Below are 17,488 nucleotides of genomic sequence, written 5' to 3' on the forward strand. Positions count from 1 at the left end.
CCCTTATTGGTACTCCCATGGAAACCTTGATTGCGATTTATTGCTGAACCTTGTTACCAATGTAGTTATTGTAGTGGCAAAGCAGCAACAGTTGTAAATCTTTTATGAACTGGGTCTCTGTACCATAACTAATATGTCAATAAAACTTTGAAACAGAAATTAATATCTTCGAATGTAGCTTGATAATTCATTCTTTAGTAAACGTTAGCATAGCCATTGAAAAAATAATACACTACAGTCACTGATGGTCACACATGATAGCCTCCTTGCATATTTATCTCTTGAAAGGATATTTTCTAACAGCATGTTTTAGACTAATCATACTATTTGTTTTAGGGCAGCATTGCTACATGTAGTCTTTATCAATTTCATCATTTTATTTTGAAGTGCTTAAGTAGCCAAGAAAGTCAACATTACTGATTGATTATTAATTGTATCACTAACATTTCAATGTCAATCCAAAGTGTTTCATATTTAATGTTTTTCTATTTTCAGAGTTTCTTAAACAGCCAAAATACATTAGTATCTTAATTGTATAGTGTAAAATTTTGGTTTTAAAAAATGAGTGTTTGTAACAACCTGGGCTCCTTAACACAAAGATTAGCGATCAATCGCTAAATGAACTGACCAATCAAGATCAAAGTTACATGCGCATTTAATTTTAAGTCCTGACCAGGGACCAATCAGTGCGGTTCTTTCATATTTGCAATCCATCGCAAACCTTTGTGTTACGGAGCCCAGGATTCATATTATCATTCAGTATTATAAGTAGCATCTTTCATCTTAACACGAGCACCAAACTAGAGTTTTTATATTATACAGAGTGTTTTAAACTGCCAAGAGGCTAATCATAGTTTTAGCACTAACACCAGATCATCTATATTGAGTGTTGTCTTTCTGTTATACAGAGTGTTATAAACAGTCACGATACATCAGTGTCATCCAGCATGATAAGTAGCACCGATCGTAGTCTTAGCGCTAACACCACGGTCTCGGAGTCTGAGGGGACTGAACTCCTCCATTGGAAGAAAGGCAACCTGCTTGGGAAAGGCGCATTTGGGACGGTGAGCCCAATTATATCTTCTTTCTGTCACGTTTCTGTCAGATTTTAAATTATGCATTGAATGAGAATGAATATGAATAAAAAATTTGTGATTCTTCTTTTTAAATCTGTCTTTTTTTAAAGTATTTATCATTCTACACAAGGATATAATGTAATACCTGTCATTAATGATATGAATCTGTTTTTTTTTTTTTACTTTTGACAATCCTTGTACTATCATCATTTTCCCTCTTACAAAGTGTTTATGCTGACTCTTGCTCCGTGATGACACTCCCTCCTTCCACATCTTTCTGTCTTGATCATCCTCAAAATGTCATGCTTATTTTGATAATTTTTCAGCAGTTACACAATTTCTTGTAGAATCGTTTGACACATTTTTTTATTCATACATACAGACACTTGCATGGTTATTTTATTGGATTCTGTAAGATCCCATTTAGAAATTTGCTTAATACTCAACTGGCATTTTATCTTTAACCATCTAGGTGTACTGTGGGCTAACAAACACCGGTCAGCTGTTAGCCGTGAAGCAGGTCGAACTCAGCGAGAGAGACAAGGAGAAAGCCAAACAACAGTATCAGAAACTACAAGAAGAAGTACAACTTCTAAAGACACTTTGTCACAAGAACATTGTTGGGTAGGTATAAACAGGCCCCATTTTCATGTAGTAAAAGAAATTTAGTTTATACTCGTGAAACTCCAGGATAAAGTGCAACTTTTCAATTTATTTATTGAAATATATTTATTCGGGAAAAACTCAAGATCAGGATAAAAACACTGTTGTACATCAGGGTCCTGGAAAGCTTAAGAACTTAAGAACAGCAAAATTTGAAACAAAAAGATTATGACCAGCAGCATATAGCAAGTTAAGCAAACAAAAAAATGACACTGGTAAATCATTTAAGATGAAAACAAGCCCCATTTTCATGTGAGAAAGAAAATGCAATTTATTGGTTGTGTTTTAACTGTAATAGAGTCCTATTTAGATGAGCAACTTAATATGTCTCCTGATAGAGGAATAAAATTTTTACTGATAACATCTGTGGTGATAATTTTGATTATGGTTTGATTGTGTGGACAGTGATGATGATCAGGATAATGATTTTGGTGATGATGATGGTGATTGTAGCAATGATTTAAATTGTCATGGTGGCGGCGGCGATGATGATGATTATGAAGACGATGACAATTATCCTGATTAGAAAGCTAAAGCTATATGATCATGTTCATGGTGATGACAATAATGTTGATTTTGATTTCGTGTCCATGATATAAATGTAATAATGATTATGAATGTGATGACATCTATATTTCGTCCACCTAGCTTCCTTGGAGTGTCTTTAGAAGAGAACATGGTCAATATCTTCATGCAGTTCATCCCTGGTGGATCTATCGCATCACTTCTGGCTAGGTTTGGATCCCTTGATGAAACCGTCTTCTGTCGTTACACCAAACAGATCCTAGAAGGCACTCAGTACTTACATGAGAATGATGTCATACATAGGTAAGTATAATATCTACTATGATACCACTTGTCAGTAATTGCATTGAGGATGCATAGGGTGAGGAAAGTGGATAGTTTTTAATTAGACACCAGGTAATTGATCTCCTGGCTAGGTTTGTTCTCTCAATTAAACGGTCTTCTATAAGGCACTCAGTACCTGCATGAGAGTGACGTCATACGTAGGTTAGTAGGTGTATGTTATTTACTATGATACCCCTTGTCATTTATTGCATTGAGAATGTACAGGGTAAGGAGAGTGGATAGTTTTCACAAGAAACCAGGGGCCCATTGTATAAAACTTTTGCCATTAAAAAAAGAATGCATTAAATTTCCTGCCAGAGTTTTTTAATGTGTAATTTTCTGTTTCATAATTTTGTTTGCCAGATGTTTTGCTTATTTACCAGAGTTTTTTTATTGCAAAAGTTTTATGCAACGGGCCCCAGGTAATTGATCTCCTCGCTAGGTTTGGATCCCTGGAAAAAATCGTCTTCTGCCGTTACACCAAACAAATCCTAGAAGGCACTCGGTACCTACATGAGAACAATGTCATACATAGGTTTTAATATCATACTTCTTTTCGGTCATTGCATCGAGAATGTACAGAGCATGAAAAGTTGGATAGATTTCACAAGAAACCAGATATGACAATGGTTGCTTAGATCAATCACAACTCTGTGTAAGACGGGCCCCATCTTACAAAGAGTTGCGATTGATTCGATCAATCGCAACTATGGAAAGCCAGCAACATCAACAGCTTAAATGCATGTTGCTTCAAAATATTTTCTAGATATGCTGTATATTCATGCACTCATCCTTTTGCAAGTTCAGTGTGCTTTTAGCTCGCAAAAGACATTGAGTAAATTTCCTGCAACATGAATTATGATATTGATGGATTTCCATAGAGTTGTGATTGATTGGTTCAATCCTAACTCTTTGTAAGACTGGGCCCAGATCAGTCTTGTCGGAAAGCACTCAAATCATTCTGAGGAACGCCTGAAAAGTGAAATTCGTGAAAGATAACGTCATGAAATATTATCATTCATTGAATTCTTTTTGCTTCTTGCTCTTTACAGGGACATCAAAGGAGCCAACATCATGTTGATGTCGACCGGGGTGATCAAGCTCATAGACTTTGGTTGTGCTAAGCGTCTATGTATCCAGATCAGTCGCAGTCAGAATGTACTCAAATCAATGCGAGGGACACCGTACTGGATGGCGCCAGAGGTCATCATGGAGACGGGACATGGGAAGAAATCAGATATATGGTATGTCTACCTTAATCAGTGAGATTTAAAAAAAAGTGGATAGACCAACAACCGCTCCTTTTAGACCACTGGAAACCCTTAAAAGTACTCCAAAAGGTCAAGCGTGTACTACGGTCCATACTTTTTCTGTTTGTGTGTGTTGTTTCTTTTGTGTTGGTATGTCCTTGTGTACTGTCAACTGTGTCATGGATTAATTTACATCAATAACTGGGATATACCCATTTGATTTGCTAGTTCATTACGATGAACCTGCGTGCCGAATATAGAGTACACAATTTTTCCTGCGCGCGCGCTGCATCTCCCTACCAACGCACTATCCCAAGATCGTCGCGCAATTTGGCGTCCATTTCCTCTTTTACTTTCGCCTGCGGTCGAGTGCAGTCGCAAGCTAAGTACACTCTCAAAATTGCATTTCTGTTTTCCGTTTGGATACTTTATTGTGCAATTCTTCCCTTATTTCAATCTTATTTTCTCTCATCTAAGATTGTTATAGGATTATCACGTCGCGCAGAGCTTCCGTGATATTATTTTAACGTTTCTTGTCCCTCTTCGTGAGTGTGTTTTTTAAAGATACGTTTCTCACAGGCGGGTTGTCTTCACCTCTCCGCCCCATAGCTCCGCGCCTTCCTGCTCGGGCGTTGTCTTCGCTCCTTTTTAATTCTTTTAATTCTTTTTATTCACTGACTTCTTCGTTTATACGACTCGTCGTGAATTTAATTGATTTATTTCTCCACAGATAGGTTCTGTAGGACGTTAGGAGCGTCGTATTCCAGCCTCGTTTCAAGTTCTTTGTCTCTTGTTTCGAGTTAGTTGATTGTTCTTTTGTTTCAATCAATCCTTTGTTCTTGTATTTATTAATTGAATTAATTGGTTAATTGATTAATTAATTAATTGATTGATTCTTTTAATTCTTGACTTGCTCCTTTGCCTCGATTCAAGTTCTTTGTTTCTTGTTTCGAGTTAGTTGATTGTTCTTTTGTTTCAATCAATCCTTTGTTCTTGTGTTTATTAATTGATTAATTATTCAATTAATTAAAAAAAAAAAAAATTATTTTCTTTCCTTCACAAGAATACTTAGAATTTTTTTTTTTAGGAAGCCGTCTCCTGTCAGCGTTCGTCGCCGTTGACTCGGCCTTCCTTCTCGGGAAAGCTATCTTTGTTTTTCCCCCCTTCCTTTTCAAGTCAGCTACCGGTCTCTGGACTTATAATTTTTTTTTCTTAAACTTCTTGTTTATAAAAAAAAAAAAAAAAAAAAAGAAAGGGAATCTTACTCCCCTTTTTTCCTTAGCTGATCCTCACCTCAAGAAAAATTATTATTTTTTTCTTTTGAACAGGTGGACACAACAAAACAAAAAAAAAAAAAACTTAGTGTTTTCTTCTTTTTAGATGCTTCCCCCCTTCCTTCTTTTCAGAATTTTGGCGGAAGCAGATTCTTGTTGTGATAATCAAATAATTAATTTTTCTAACGGACTTCAGGGACAGTGTCTCTTAATAATTCTTAATTATTACTGTTTCCTTTGTTCTGGGATTTTACCTTGTATCATCCTTGTGAGATCCGTTTTTGACTCTCAAAAGTCCGCTTTTTGAGGTCCTTGTCTTCTGGGTTGGGGTTTGTTCCCCCCCTACCCCCTTTGCTTCTCTGTTTTTTTATCTTACTACTAGATCACCCTACGGCAATAATGAGCCTTTCGGACTCTCTTTCTGAAGAGCCTCAGGCGACTGCTGTTTCGGGGCCCGACACCGGGGTCTTATCCCCCACCACAGGTAGTATAGATAGCGAGAACAGAGTCAGAGCCCTGTGGGCTCTCAAAGGGGTGGAACCGTGGACGCGCGTTCACGTGCCCCGCTTAATAAGGGTGGAACCGTGGATTTGCGACCACGTGCCCGCACGGTGATGGCCAAGGCTTCCGTCCCGGAACCTGAACCTTATTGGGGAGCGTCGCACTAGTACAGAAAACGGCGACTCCTCTAGGGCTGTCAGACCCACCGGCCATCGGGTCACCTAAAGTCCGGGGGGAGAGCACGGGTCTCTCCACCCGGCAAAGACTAGGCTCGATGCCGTGTAAGACCCCTCTAGGGAGCGTCGGCAAAGGGCTACCAGCCCCTAGTCGGAAGAGGCACCTGAGTCCGACCGTGTCGGACTCTCAATTCAATCTGACGCCGTCAGATTCGGCCGACGCCTCCTCTCGCTCGGCTAGCTCTCCCCGTGGGAGAGCTAAGGAGAGGAAGACAGGCGCAGTCCAGTCTCTGGTCCAGCCTTTGGTCCAGCCTCTGGTCCAGCGTCTGGTCCTCGGCTGGCTCTCCCTGTGGGAGAGCTAAGGAGAGGAAGACAGGCGCAGCCCAGCCTCTTGTCCCTTCTTCCGCTCCGGCGCCGGAGCAACCGAAGAAGAAGAAAAGAAGAAGAGGAGAACCACAGACGTAAGCCCCGCTCCGTCGGGCGGTCTGTCCTCTGATTCTTTTGATGGCCAGGCCTCTCAGCTTCTCAAGCTAATCTAGAGTGCCCTCCAGCACTGCGGGTTTTTACCCCCAGGCTTGCCTGCTTCAGCCGACGGTACTACCAACCGAGCGGATCAAGCAGACACCGGCCATCCAACACACCTCGGAGAGTCACCGGCAATATCATGTTTCGCCGGCTCACGCACCTGCAAGGGAAATTCCCGCTAATACACAGGTGCTATCGACATACGGGCGTCGCCCGCCATTATGTCACCAGACTCCCGATCATTATACCCTCTTCTGCCCCCCGGCGGGGGCCGCATAGAAGAGGAAGAAGAAGAAGAAATTCTAGGTCGCTAACCCCGCTGTGCGGGCAGACCTTCCCTTCTGATTCTTGTGCCGACGGCCAGGCGTCGTAACTTCATGTTACAACAGAACGCCCTCGAGCACCACGGATCTTCATCCTAATGCTCTCTGTCAGCTAAAACCGCCGTGTCGATGACCAGGCAGGTCAAGCAGACAATCGCCGTCTCGCACCTCGGAGAGTCACCGGCAATATGATTCGCCGGCCCACGCACCTGCAAGGGAAATCCCCGCTAATACACAGGTGCTATCGACATACGGGCGTCGCCCGCCACTATGTCGCCAGACTCCCGATGATTGTTCCCTCTTCTGCCCCCCGGCGGGGGCCGCACAGAAGAGGAATAACAAGAAGAAAGTCTAGGTCGCTAATCCCACTTTGCGGGCAGACCTTTCTTTCTGATTCTTGTGCCGATGGCCAGGCGTCGTAACTTCATGTTACAACAGAACGCCCTCGAGCATCACGGATCTTTATCCTCATGCTCCCTGTCAGCTAAAACCGCCGTGTCGAGCACCGGGCAGGTTAAGCAGACATTCGCCATCTTGCACCTCGGAGAGTCACCGGCGATTTCATGATTCGCCGGCTCACGCACCTGCAAGGGAAATCCCCGCTAATACACAGGTGTTATCGACATACGGGCATCGCCCTCCATTATGTCACCAGACTCCCGATATTTGTGGGTCAGGCGTCGCACATACTCCCATGAGCAGTGCGGGTAATTCACCCACGCTTCATATCAGCTTCAGCCGCCTTGCTAAGCACTGTGCGGCTCAAGCAATCACCTGTCCTCTCACACCGGGCATTTATTGAAACGCTGTTCACCTACACGGTGACCCCCGTTTCTATGCAGGTGCTTCCGACATACGGCTTTCAAGCATCAATATGTCGGCAAGCTCTCGGTGACCGACGGCTGGACGTTGCATCCGTTCAGGCTGCATCTATGCGTCCCCGAGCATTACGGGTTCTTATCCTCGTGTTCTCCGTCATTATAAGACCGCCGCGGTCTTATTGCCGGCGTCGGGTATTGAGCGGATTGAGACTTCTCTCGCCAACCCGCACTCCGGGGAGCCATCGGCGAGTTACCTGCATGGGTATTCCCCTTTTTATGCAGGTACTCCCGAATTCGCCCTCTACGTCAAGCCCACGTACGGCGACGACTCCTTCAGCGGTAACTCTCTCCATTCTACCCCCTAAGCGGGCCCGTAGATTGGAGGTAAGAATCTCTTACATACCGCATGCCGCACTTCTCTCGTGAGAATGTTTGGCTACTTTGAGGGGGCAACCTATCACGTCCGCGGTCCGTCCGCCCAGGCGACGGGACCGTCGGTTTCTGGCCTGAACCTCACTTTCTATTCGAAAGTAAGGGTGCCCTGTCTTACTTAGCTCCTACCCTTGCAAGGCCAGAGTCAGGGCTAGTACAGACACCCGTCCTCCAGCGATCGCCGCTGAAGAGAGGGCGACTCCGATATGAGCACCATCACCGCTCAGCGGTATGTCTCACTACCTCATAGCTCTCCGAACTTATGAGTATGTATATCGGATCTGAATGTCACGGCGATTTAAAGTTCTCCTGTGCTTAGTAATCGCTACGCCTTCACCACCCGGTGCATTATGGTTATGTTAACCTATTGTCTCGTATTCGGGCGGCTCGTTCGAGCCCTGCCCGAGCTGCCATCACCGGTCGTCCAGCCGGACACCGCCCAAAGCACCCGCACCGAATACCTGGAGGGAATCAGCTTTTCATATGCTAGATATCCCTCCTGTTGACATTCACAGCTGTTCCCCGAGTCCTTCCCGGTCGGGTAAGCATCATCTCGGAGGAAAGAAACCGCCGTACATCTCATGAGATTATTGGCTATGTACGTGCGTTCAAGCTTGTTTAAAGCCCCAGACTTCTCTGTCGGCATTCTATGCCTACTTTCTGGGCACACCCACCGTACCGGGTCGGCGAGTTTACACCAAACAGTACGCCTTCAGACCATCGGTCGAGCTCTAACAGTCTATCTTATAGACTGCCCTCTATGTGGGTCAAGCTTGCGGGCGTCTCCGCCGTTTCCTCCTTGTGTGGAGTGGTCTACGGTGGATGTCTTACCGTGCCCATTTGTCGAACCGTCTTCTTATTTAGAAGCTTTTTCACTCGGCACACTCGAGTCGCCTCGCATGCTGCTTTCATCCTCCCTCCATGCAATGCATGTGGCCATGGTCACCGCACGACCGAGGATGATGTAACCGTGGATGCATGTATGCTTATGCCTACCTAACCACAATCACTACGACCCGCTTTTTCTCGGGCCGACTGTGGATGAGTCTCTCCATGTAAGTGATTTACTTCACTGGAGTTCTTTTAGAAACTTAGATGCTCATCCCCCACTGCTTAGGGCGTCATTTTTGCCGCCCCCCGCAGCTTTTTGGAACTCCTTATTCTCCGATATCGGACTGTTCCACGCTGCCGCAACCGGCGCCGGCGGTGCTTGCTCTTACGATCACCTGAGAGACCAGGCCTTGTGGCTGTTTTCATAAACAACTGGTTCTCACCGCAGACTGATGGAAATTTTTGTGATTATTTTCCTCAAGTCTCCCTCCTCCTTCGCTTGTTTCTTCAAGCGAGGACATCGACACTCTTAGCCAGTTTCCGTCCCTAACTTGATAGGACAGGGCCGTTGCTACCTCATTCGATTCCGTTGGGAACGTACTGTTGAGGTATCATATCTGGCGATGTCTGTTCGTTAGAACATCTCTTGATTGTCGCCTTCACGTAGGATCATGACAGAGACTTTTCGCCAGCTCCCTCTGGCGTACACTTGCTGCTGCTAGGGATTCCCCCGCCCGGCGGTCATCCATCGCAGCCTAGCCTCACGGGCTCTCTCGGCAATGGTGGCTTGAGCCAAGCCACCTCTTCCACCGCGGGTACTGCACCCTCAGATGGGTGCTTCGATCAGTACGGGAGAAAGGGGATCCTGAGTTCTCTCTCGATCACTCGGTCTATCACACTTTTGTCGTGATGTGTACCGCGCTGTTCCTCTGACACGCCCGGTTGAGCTATTTTAACCAGACTGCTTTATTCTACATAGGCAGCAGGTCCGCGGCATTTCTTATTAAAAGGATGGCACTCAGTCGCTTTCTCGACCCTCGACTGCCTTACGAGTGGTTTTCTTCTTAAATCCCTACTCTCCGTCGTTCCTAGTCCCCTTCGGACCGCTAGTAACTTCTGCCACAGCTCTCTATCAGAACTCTGCAGATATTCTGCCCTCACGCATTTGAGACAGATATCGAATTCTGGGCGCTTTCTCCCACGCGGAGGCTCCTGAGATCTCTCGCCTTCTCAGATTGTTCGATTGATCACTTACTGAGCCTTAAAGCTACAGTTTTCCGATCACGATTCTTGTTGAAATTTTCAACAAATTCCGAATTTTACGCTCTAGTCAGCTGGTGATGTTGTTCTCCTGACACTAGGCCGAGGGCCCATGATACTTAGTATCATTCTTCTTGGGCTCTTTCTTGGAATCGTCGTTCACGACTTCTCGAGGTCCGCCTATTGACGCCCCTCTTTCCTTCACTCCTTGCTCTTAAGGACTTCTTCACATGAGGCTTTATCGCCTCCCCTGTCCGCAAGGCAACGGCCTTTGTGTCTTCATCTCCCTATTTTAACGCACTTCTTAGTCTAGACATGCCTCCCTTCACGTTGAATCCGTGTTGGTCTAGCAAATCAAATGGGTATATCCCAGTTATTGATGTAAATTATGAAAATACTTACCATGATTTTCTTATTTACGAGATAACTGGATATACCCATTTGAGCCCTCCCTCCTACCCCTCGCCTTGTGTGACAACATGTCTTGCCCGCAGGCTCATGAGAGGAAATGGACGCCAAATTGCGCGACGATCTTGGGATAGTGCGTTGGTAGGGAGATGCAGCGCGCGCGCAGGAAAAATTGTGTACTCTATATTCGGCACGCAGGTTCATCGTAATGAACTAGCAAATCAAATGGGTATATCCAGTTATCTCGTAAATAAGAAAATCATGGTAAGTATTTTCATACTTTTCCGTACTTTTCTCAATTGCGGTAGCAACAACAAGCTCTATCCAGTCTTTTTTTTAAATCGATGATCTGAATCCATAGAGGTACATTGGTTGTACAGTGTTTGTGATGGTCTTTATCTGGTATTTTAGTCATTACCCTTGTGATCAACTTATATAATTCTTTTCTATTCTGATTCTAATTCTTTTCCTTTCTCTGTAGGTCCATTGGTTGTACAGTGTTTGAGATGGCGACACGTAAACCTCCTTGGTCTGACATGCCTCCCATGGCGGCTATCTTTGCCATCGGTTCCGGTGGCCCCGTTCCTCAGATGCCAGACAAGTTCTCTGAAGATGCGAAGACCTTTGTCAATGCTTGCCTTACAAGGTAAGACTGTTATAGTATAAGATGCGAACACCTTTTTCAATGCTTGCCATACAAGTAAAGACCGTTACAGTATAAGATGTGAAGACCTTTGTCAATGCTTGCCTTACAAGGTAAGACCCATTACAGTATAAGATGTGAAGACCTTTGTCAATGCTTGCCTTACAAGGTAAGACCCATTACAGTATAAGATGCGAAGACCTTTGTCAATGCTTGCCTTACAAGGTAAGACCCATTACAGTATAAGATGTGAACACCTTTGTCAATGCTTGACTTACACGTTAAAACCCATTACAGTATAAGATATGAAGACCTTTGTCAATGCTTGACTTACACGGTAAAACCCATTACAGTATAAGATATGAAGACCTTTGTCAAATCCTGCCTTACAAGGTAAGACCCATTAGAGTATAAGATGCGTAGACCTTTGTCAATTGCTTGCCTTACAAGGTAAGACCCATTACAGTATAAGATATGAAGACCTTTGTCAATGCTTGCCTTACAAGGTAAGACCCATTACAGTATAAGATGTGAAGACCTTTGTCAATGCTTGCCTTACAAGGTAAGACCCATTACAGTATAAGATGTGAAGTCCTTTGTCAATGCTTGCCTAACAAGGTTAGACCCATTACAGTATAAGATGTGAAGACCTTTGTCAATGCTTGCTTTACAAGGTAAGACCCATTACAGTATAAGATGTGAAGACCTTTGTCAATGCTTGCCTTACAAGGTAAGACCCATTACAGTATAAAATGTGAAGACCTTTGTCAATGCTTGCTTTACAAGGTAAGACCCATTACAGTATAAGATGTGAAGTCCTTTGTCAATGCTTGCCTTACAAGGTAAGACCCATTACAGTATAAGATGTGAAGACCTTTGTCAATGCTTGCTTTACAAGGTAAGACCCATTACAGTATAAGATGTGAAGTCCTTTGTCAATTGCTTACCTTACAAGGTAAGACCCATTACAGTATAATATTCGAACACCTTTGTCAATGCTCGCCTTTCAAGAAAAGTCCATTATCATATATGATGTAAACCTTATTTATTGTTTGTTTTACTATATAAGGCTGTTACAGTATAAGATTTAACCCTATCTAGGCCGGGGTATTTTGGGAGTTCCTAAGGCCGGGGGGGGGGGCCTCCCAGGCCCCCCCTAAGATCTCGGCCGTCGACCGCGCAATCGCGCCGAAAATTGGCACGCGGGTTGCCTGGGACATAATCTACAAGATCGTATAGTAATTTATTTCATGCGAATTGCTATTAAGTGATTATGCTAATTTATGCGTAATTAGTATGCGAAATCATACTTTTTCCTCTAACTCCCTAAATAAAGCTCCAAATGTACTAATTTTTGGTATAGAAACTCTTTGTGGTGTCCTTAGCAAGTGTACATGAAAAAAATTGTGATATCAAATCATTTTCTTATGTTGGTTGAAAACACAATTTGCATTGACTTTGTACACGAAATCACGTTTTTGAGCAATTTTCGGTCTGACATGCACTTACATAATGTTGCGTAATTTCGGAACCACATACCCGGGTGATGCAAAATTGGTCTCAAAAGTTGCGCAAGACTTGAAAGTAAAAAGTCAGCGAGCGGCGCGGTCAAAAAATTTCGCACGGCAAAAATATCGCGCGATTTGTTGAGGGGGGCCTCCGAGGCCCCCCCCCCGGCCTAGATAGGGTTAAAGACCTTTGTTGATGCTTGCCTTATAACTGAAGACTATTACGATGTACCTGTGTTTCTAACATCAGTTCCTATCGATTCTTGATGATTAAAGTGAGAATTTGTGCTGAGGTTAAGTCAGTTTTAATAATCAAAGCTGCAACCAACCTGTAGCAAACAATCTTATTAAGCAGATATATGTTATCTGAGTTCAAGACCTCTTCCAGTCTTAAAGATAAATTCCAGTTTTGGTAATGATCTCGAAATGACTTTTTACAGAATCTAATATAATGACCACCCAAGTTTCTGTTTGTATGAATAAAAAATATGTGCCAAAGGATTCTGGAAGAAATTGTGTAATTGCTGAGAAATAAGCAAAATAAGCGCGGATTCGGTCACTTCCATCGGGTCTTTCTTCTGGCAATAATAATACACTGTCCCACGTGTGCCTATCTGTGTTGGTGATCTCCAGTGTGAACATTTTTCAGTGTAGATTTCAAGATTTCACAAAGTTCAGTTTATGTAACTGTACCAGATCTAGATCCTCGATGATATACTGACAATGAAGCCTGGTTTTACAGACTTTCTCATGAAACCAGTGTTTACTGCAACTACTGGTATTTCTCTTTAATCTCAGATGTGAACTGCAGCTATTCTTTCTTTGATTTCAGGTTGGTAAAAACGTGTTTATGTCTTTTGAGTATTACGTTCTGTTCCAAGAAAAAGTCTTTGATCGCTAAAATTTGGTCCAAGACTTTTCCTTGTGATTTAGGCAGTGATGTATTTGGTTTTGCCCTACCTATCTTGGCTTTTGGTTTATTGTCAAGGAAAAGTCTTGAATACCACATTGTCCGTTATGAAGTTAGATACTTTGTTATTACACATCTTTACATTAATTTTGCAGGAATCAAGATGAGCGAGCTACAGCCTCAGAACTGCTCAAGCACCCCTTCATCAAGAGGAGAAAAGAAAGAGGGAGGGAACACTATCAGAGCAGGATATCCTCAACATCTCTGGAAGATGGCCCAATCGTCTTCAGGGAACAACCTATCTCAAGGGACTCGGCAGAGAGCAAAGGAAGAAGGAACTATGCCTTGCAGGATTTCCGCTGAATGAGCAATTGCTGCTGTAGAATTGCTTGTGGAATCAGTCTAAAAAATAGTGATATTCTGGTAGTCACTTGAGACAAGTTTGTGTCGTTGTGCTCTACCTGTCGAGCAGAGGTAGAAGCACGCTGCGGGCAATTGTTGCAGGAAAAAGTGCTTGAGGAATACGTCTCAGAGACATATATTGTGTTTGTGTGGTCACCTGAGACAGGTCTGTGCTTTGGCATTCTTACACCACCAAATGGATTAAGAATGATATTGAGTGTGAGTTTCATTTGTGAAGCAATTGAGTTGAGGAGTAGCAATGTTTTCAACATTCCACATTATCACCAGAGTGATAGGAACTGCATCTTTCTTGAGTTCCATAGATGAAGAGACCATTGCGCATTCAATAAGCTCTGGAAGATTTCTTTCTTTCTGGGGAAAAGGATTTTACAGGACTGGCAAATATGCTAAGGAATATTCAGCACGTGTCCGTGGAAAGAAGCTGTGTCTTTCATTCGCTCTGTTGGTCTTGCTGGAAACACTAAAGTTTCATACAGAGATCAAGGCTGAATTGAAGCTCGCCTGCAAGAAGTATGTTGGTAGAGCCGTTGCTGCGTTGACAATCGCCTGTAAGAATCACCCACTGACAACTTAATTATTAAGGAGCAGCTGATGACAACGGAATCAACCAGTGCCAAGGTAATCTGTTTCTGGTGATTGAAACTCATATTTCGATTGTAAAACCCTTTTGAACGGTTTTGCTTCAATTTTTCATCATGTTTACATGCAAATGCACAGAATTCAGAAACTTGTGGCAGTTTCAGAACTGAGTTCTCCGAAATGGTCATGAACCTTTTACTACAATGGGAAAAAATCGAATGTATAATCATTGACAGTGTTGATGAATTTTTTAAAGCATCTACCATTTTACATAAGTTTAAGGTTCAGTCCTAACCATTTGTTGTCACTGAACCTGATGTCTTTTCCATTGTATTGCAAATAATCATGGCGTGGGATTCAAATGTATTTAGAACCTCAACATATGCATCGATCTGTTTTGTAAACGTTTCTGAACTACGTGTAGTATCCGCTTCATCAATGCTGAAGTAAATGTACATGTAGCTCTGTCTAGGAGAATGTTTTATCCAGTAAATGAATGCATTTTCTGGCTCTAATCATGTATTCCGATTGCGTGGCTACTTTTGTATTCAAATCATTATTCATGATTCATGTTGGTGGGTAACCGGATAAATAGTCAGTAATGGGAAATTGTACCTCTAATCTTGGGGGTGTTTCACAAAAGGTCAAGATGGACTTAAAATCATGCTGACATGCACATTATATGAAACACACAATCTTACTGATTACTATACAGTAGGGCATGTCCTCAGAGTTGACCAATGCGGCCATGTCTTCTATACCACATGCAACTTGAAATTTAAGTACGACTCTAAGTCACTTATGTCCTTGTGAAACACCCCCTAGACATAATGCCTTGATCGAAAACATGACCTAATTCAGACATTATTCTATCGCAATAATCATGCCTTTTGTGATTTAACTTCTAGTATTTTCTGGAGTTTCCGTCCATTTTCTATTCCATTTTCAATGATGCCTTCGACGTTATTTAAGTACAACGATTTCCATCTGTGGTGACAATCTTGTGAATTCTGCTAATATTTAAAGTTCAATGTTACTTGCTTTGTCAATGCAGTGCGTGCCAATCTACTAAAGTGAGTGTGTGATGGGTCCAAGTGATTGGGATTTGTCAATATGAAGCCTAACCCATTTAAAGTTTTAATAATGATAATTGGCATTTATATAGCGCTTTATAAATCTACGACTGTTAGAAGTGCTTTACAATTAATATTACCCGGTCACTGGATTCATAGCATTCCAAGCAGCCTGTTAGGCACAAACTTGCTAAACCAACAACAATGATGCTTGTTTCCTACTGGTACCCAATGACTTACATGTTGGTGTGACGATATGGTTCTATGACTATTTCTGCACATTTCCATCAATCCTATTTTGTGCCTTTTCATGCTTTTAATGTTAAAGGGAATAATTTTACTGTACAAATTCGAATAGCATTTTTGGTCATAAGAGAAAAGCTCTCAACTTTGTAATGTACAGTCCTATTTAAAAATATGCTATATAAAAGACTTTATGCATAGCAGTCTTTCAGAAATGTGGAGCAAATTGCGATGCAATACAAGGAAAATTATTCCCTGATGTGGCTACTGCTGATGTAGATGACATCGAAAAGTTGCTTTCCACAAATGCGGATGTAGATGACACAAAAAAGTTACTTTCCTTAATGTATTGTAGGTGCCAATCTACAGGAATTTAGAATGGTAATTACAAACTGCCTTTAGTGTTTGCTTTCTCTAGACGATAGGTACATGTAGTTTTCGCATGTACTACGGGGAAACTCTAGAACGCATTGATTCCTTTGAAAATGCAATTAAAACCACATTGGAGAGCTGAGAGGCTTTTTGTCCAAAGTTGGTGGACTGGGACAGCAGATCATCCAAAGGTTTGCCGCGGAACAATTGCAAATATGCTGTTGTCCACAGTCAAGAGATTCCAATGCTGTCCGGGTCCACCAACTTTCGAAAAAAGCCTCTCAGCTCTATATGGTGATTTTAATTGCATTTTCAAAGGAATTGATGCGTTGTAGAGAGTTTCCTCCAAGGAAGTGCGAAAAGTCATGGGTTGGTTTTCCCTTAAAGTGTGTCATTCTACGTAAAGCAATTTCCGTCCATTCATTTGCCTTTTGACAATCACAGAACAGTTTGAAATAGTCTCGTCTCATCTCAGATGCAGACACTCTTCTTCCAAACTACTTTTGCACCAATTGTTGTCTTTCAATTTTCTACTATAGTCCATTTTCTACTCTCCTTATTATGCAAATGTGTGATTTTCTGCAAAAGCGCTGGATTTTTTTACAAAGGGATTTGCCTGTTTTCTGCGTCATGCCAGAATCTCTGGAGGTATATTGCAAACTATGCATAAAGTAAATATGTATCGTAAAGGTCCATGGAGCAGATAGCTGAAATTATCAATGTTTAAATTGATTGTTTGCCTACAATAATCAATTATTCTACTCTCTGTATTCTGCAAATGTGTGATTTTCTGCAAAAGCGCTGGATTTTTTACTAAAGGATTTTCTCATTTTCTGTATCATATCAAACTTTGGAAGTATATGGCAAATTATGCATAAAGTGAATATGTATCGTAAAGGTTCATGGGGCAGGTAGCTGACATTATCAATGTTTAAATTGATTGTTTGCCTATTTTGGGAAGTTTGCTTGAAATTTTAGTCGGATCCATGACATTTACTCCGGTCGGTGACAATTGCTCTGAATCAAAAACTCTATAACAATCCTAACTCGCAAGGCCACGGCATACCTTACGACTGTAACGCTGATCACCAACCAAAATCAAGGATTCCATAGAAGTTACCATTGGATGACTGTTTCTGTTTCTGTTTGTGGTAACTCCCGTAGGAACTCGGCAGGGCAGCATTTTTTGCTGGTAAACGCCAAGCTGGTATATAACCAATTACCTTGGAATCATTTTACGTCTAGGTTAATCAGTCATAGTGGCTGACGTAATAGACGACAGATATCACTCTTGGGCCTTTTTATCAAAGTGGAGACAATGGCAGAGTTGGGATTCGAACTCACAACC

General features: G+C 42.4%; 1 protein-coding gene across 1 annotated transcript in view; it reads left to right on the forward strand.

Annotated features, from left to right (window-relative positions):
* Window positions 1-15,939, forward strand: part of LOC121417350 — a 49,356-nt gene extending 33,417 nt beyond the window's left edge. The window contains 6 exon segments of the mRNA XM_041611029.1: window positions 909-1,064; window positions 1,549-1,700; window positions 2,388-2,567; window positions 3,641-3,832; window positions 10,871-11,035; window positions 13,606-15,939. Of these exon segments, the coding sequence (XP_041466963.1) occupies window positions 909-1,064; window positions 1,549-1,700; window positions 2,388-2,567; window positions 3,641-3,832; window positions 10,871-11,035; window positions 13,606-13,813 (1,053 nt within the window). The 3' untranslated portion in view covers window positions 13,814-15,939.
* The last annotated feature ends 1,549 nt before the right edge of the window (window positions 15,940-17,488 follow it).

Source organism: Lytechinus variegatus, chromosome 6, assembly GCF_018143015.1.
Source record: "Lytechinus variegatus isolate NC3 chromosome 6, Lvar_3.0, whole genome shotgun sequence".
Classification (NCBI taxonomy): Eukaryota; Metazoa; Echinodermata; class Echinoidea; order Temnopleuroida; family Toxopneustidae; genus Lytechinus; species Lytechinus variegatus.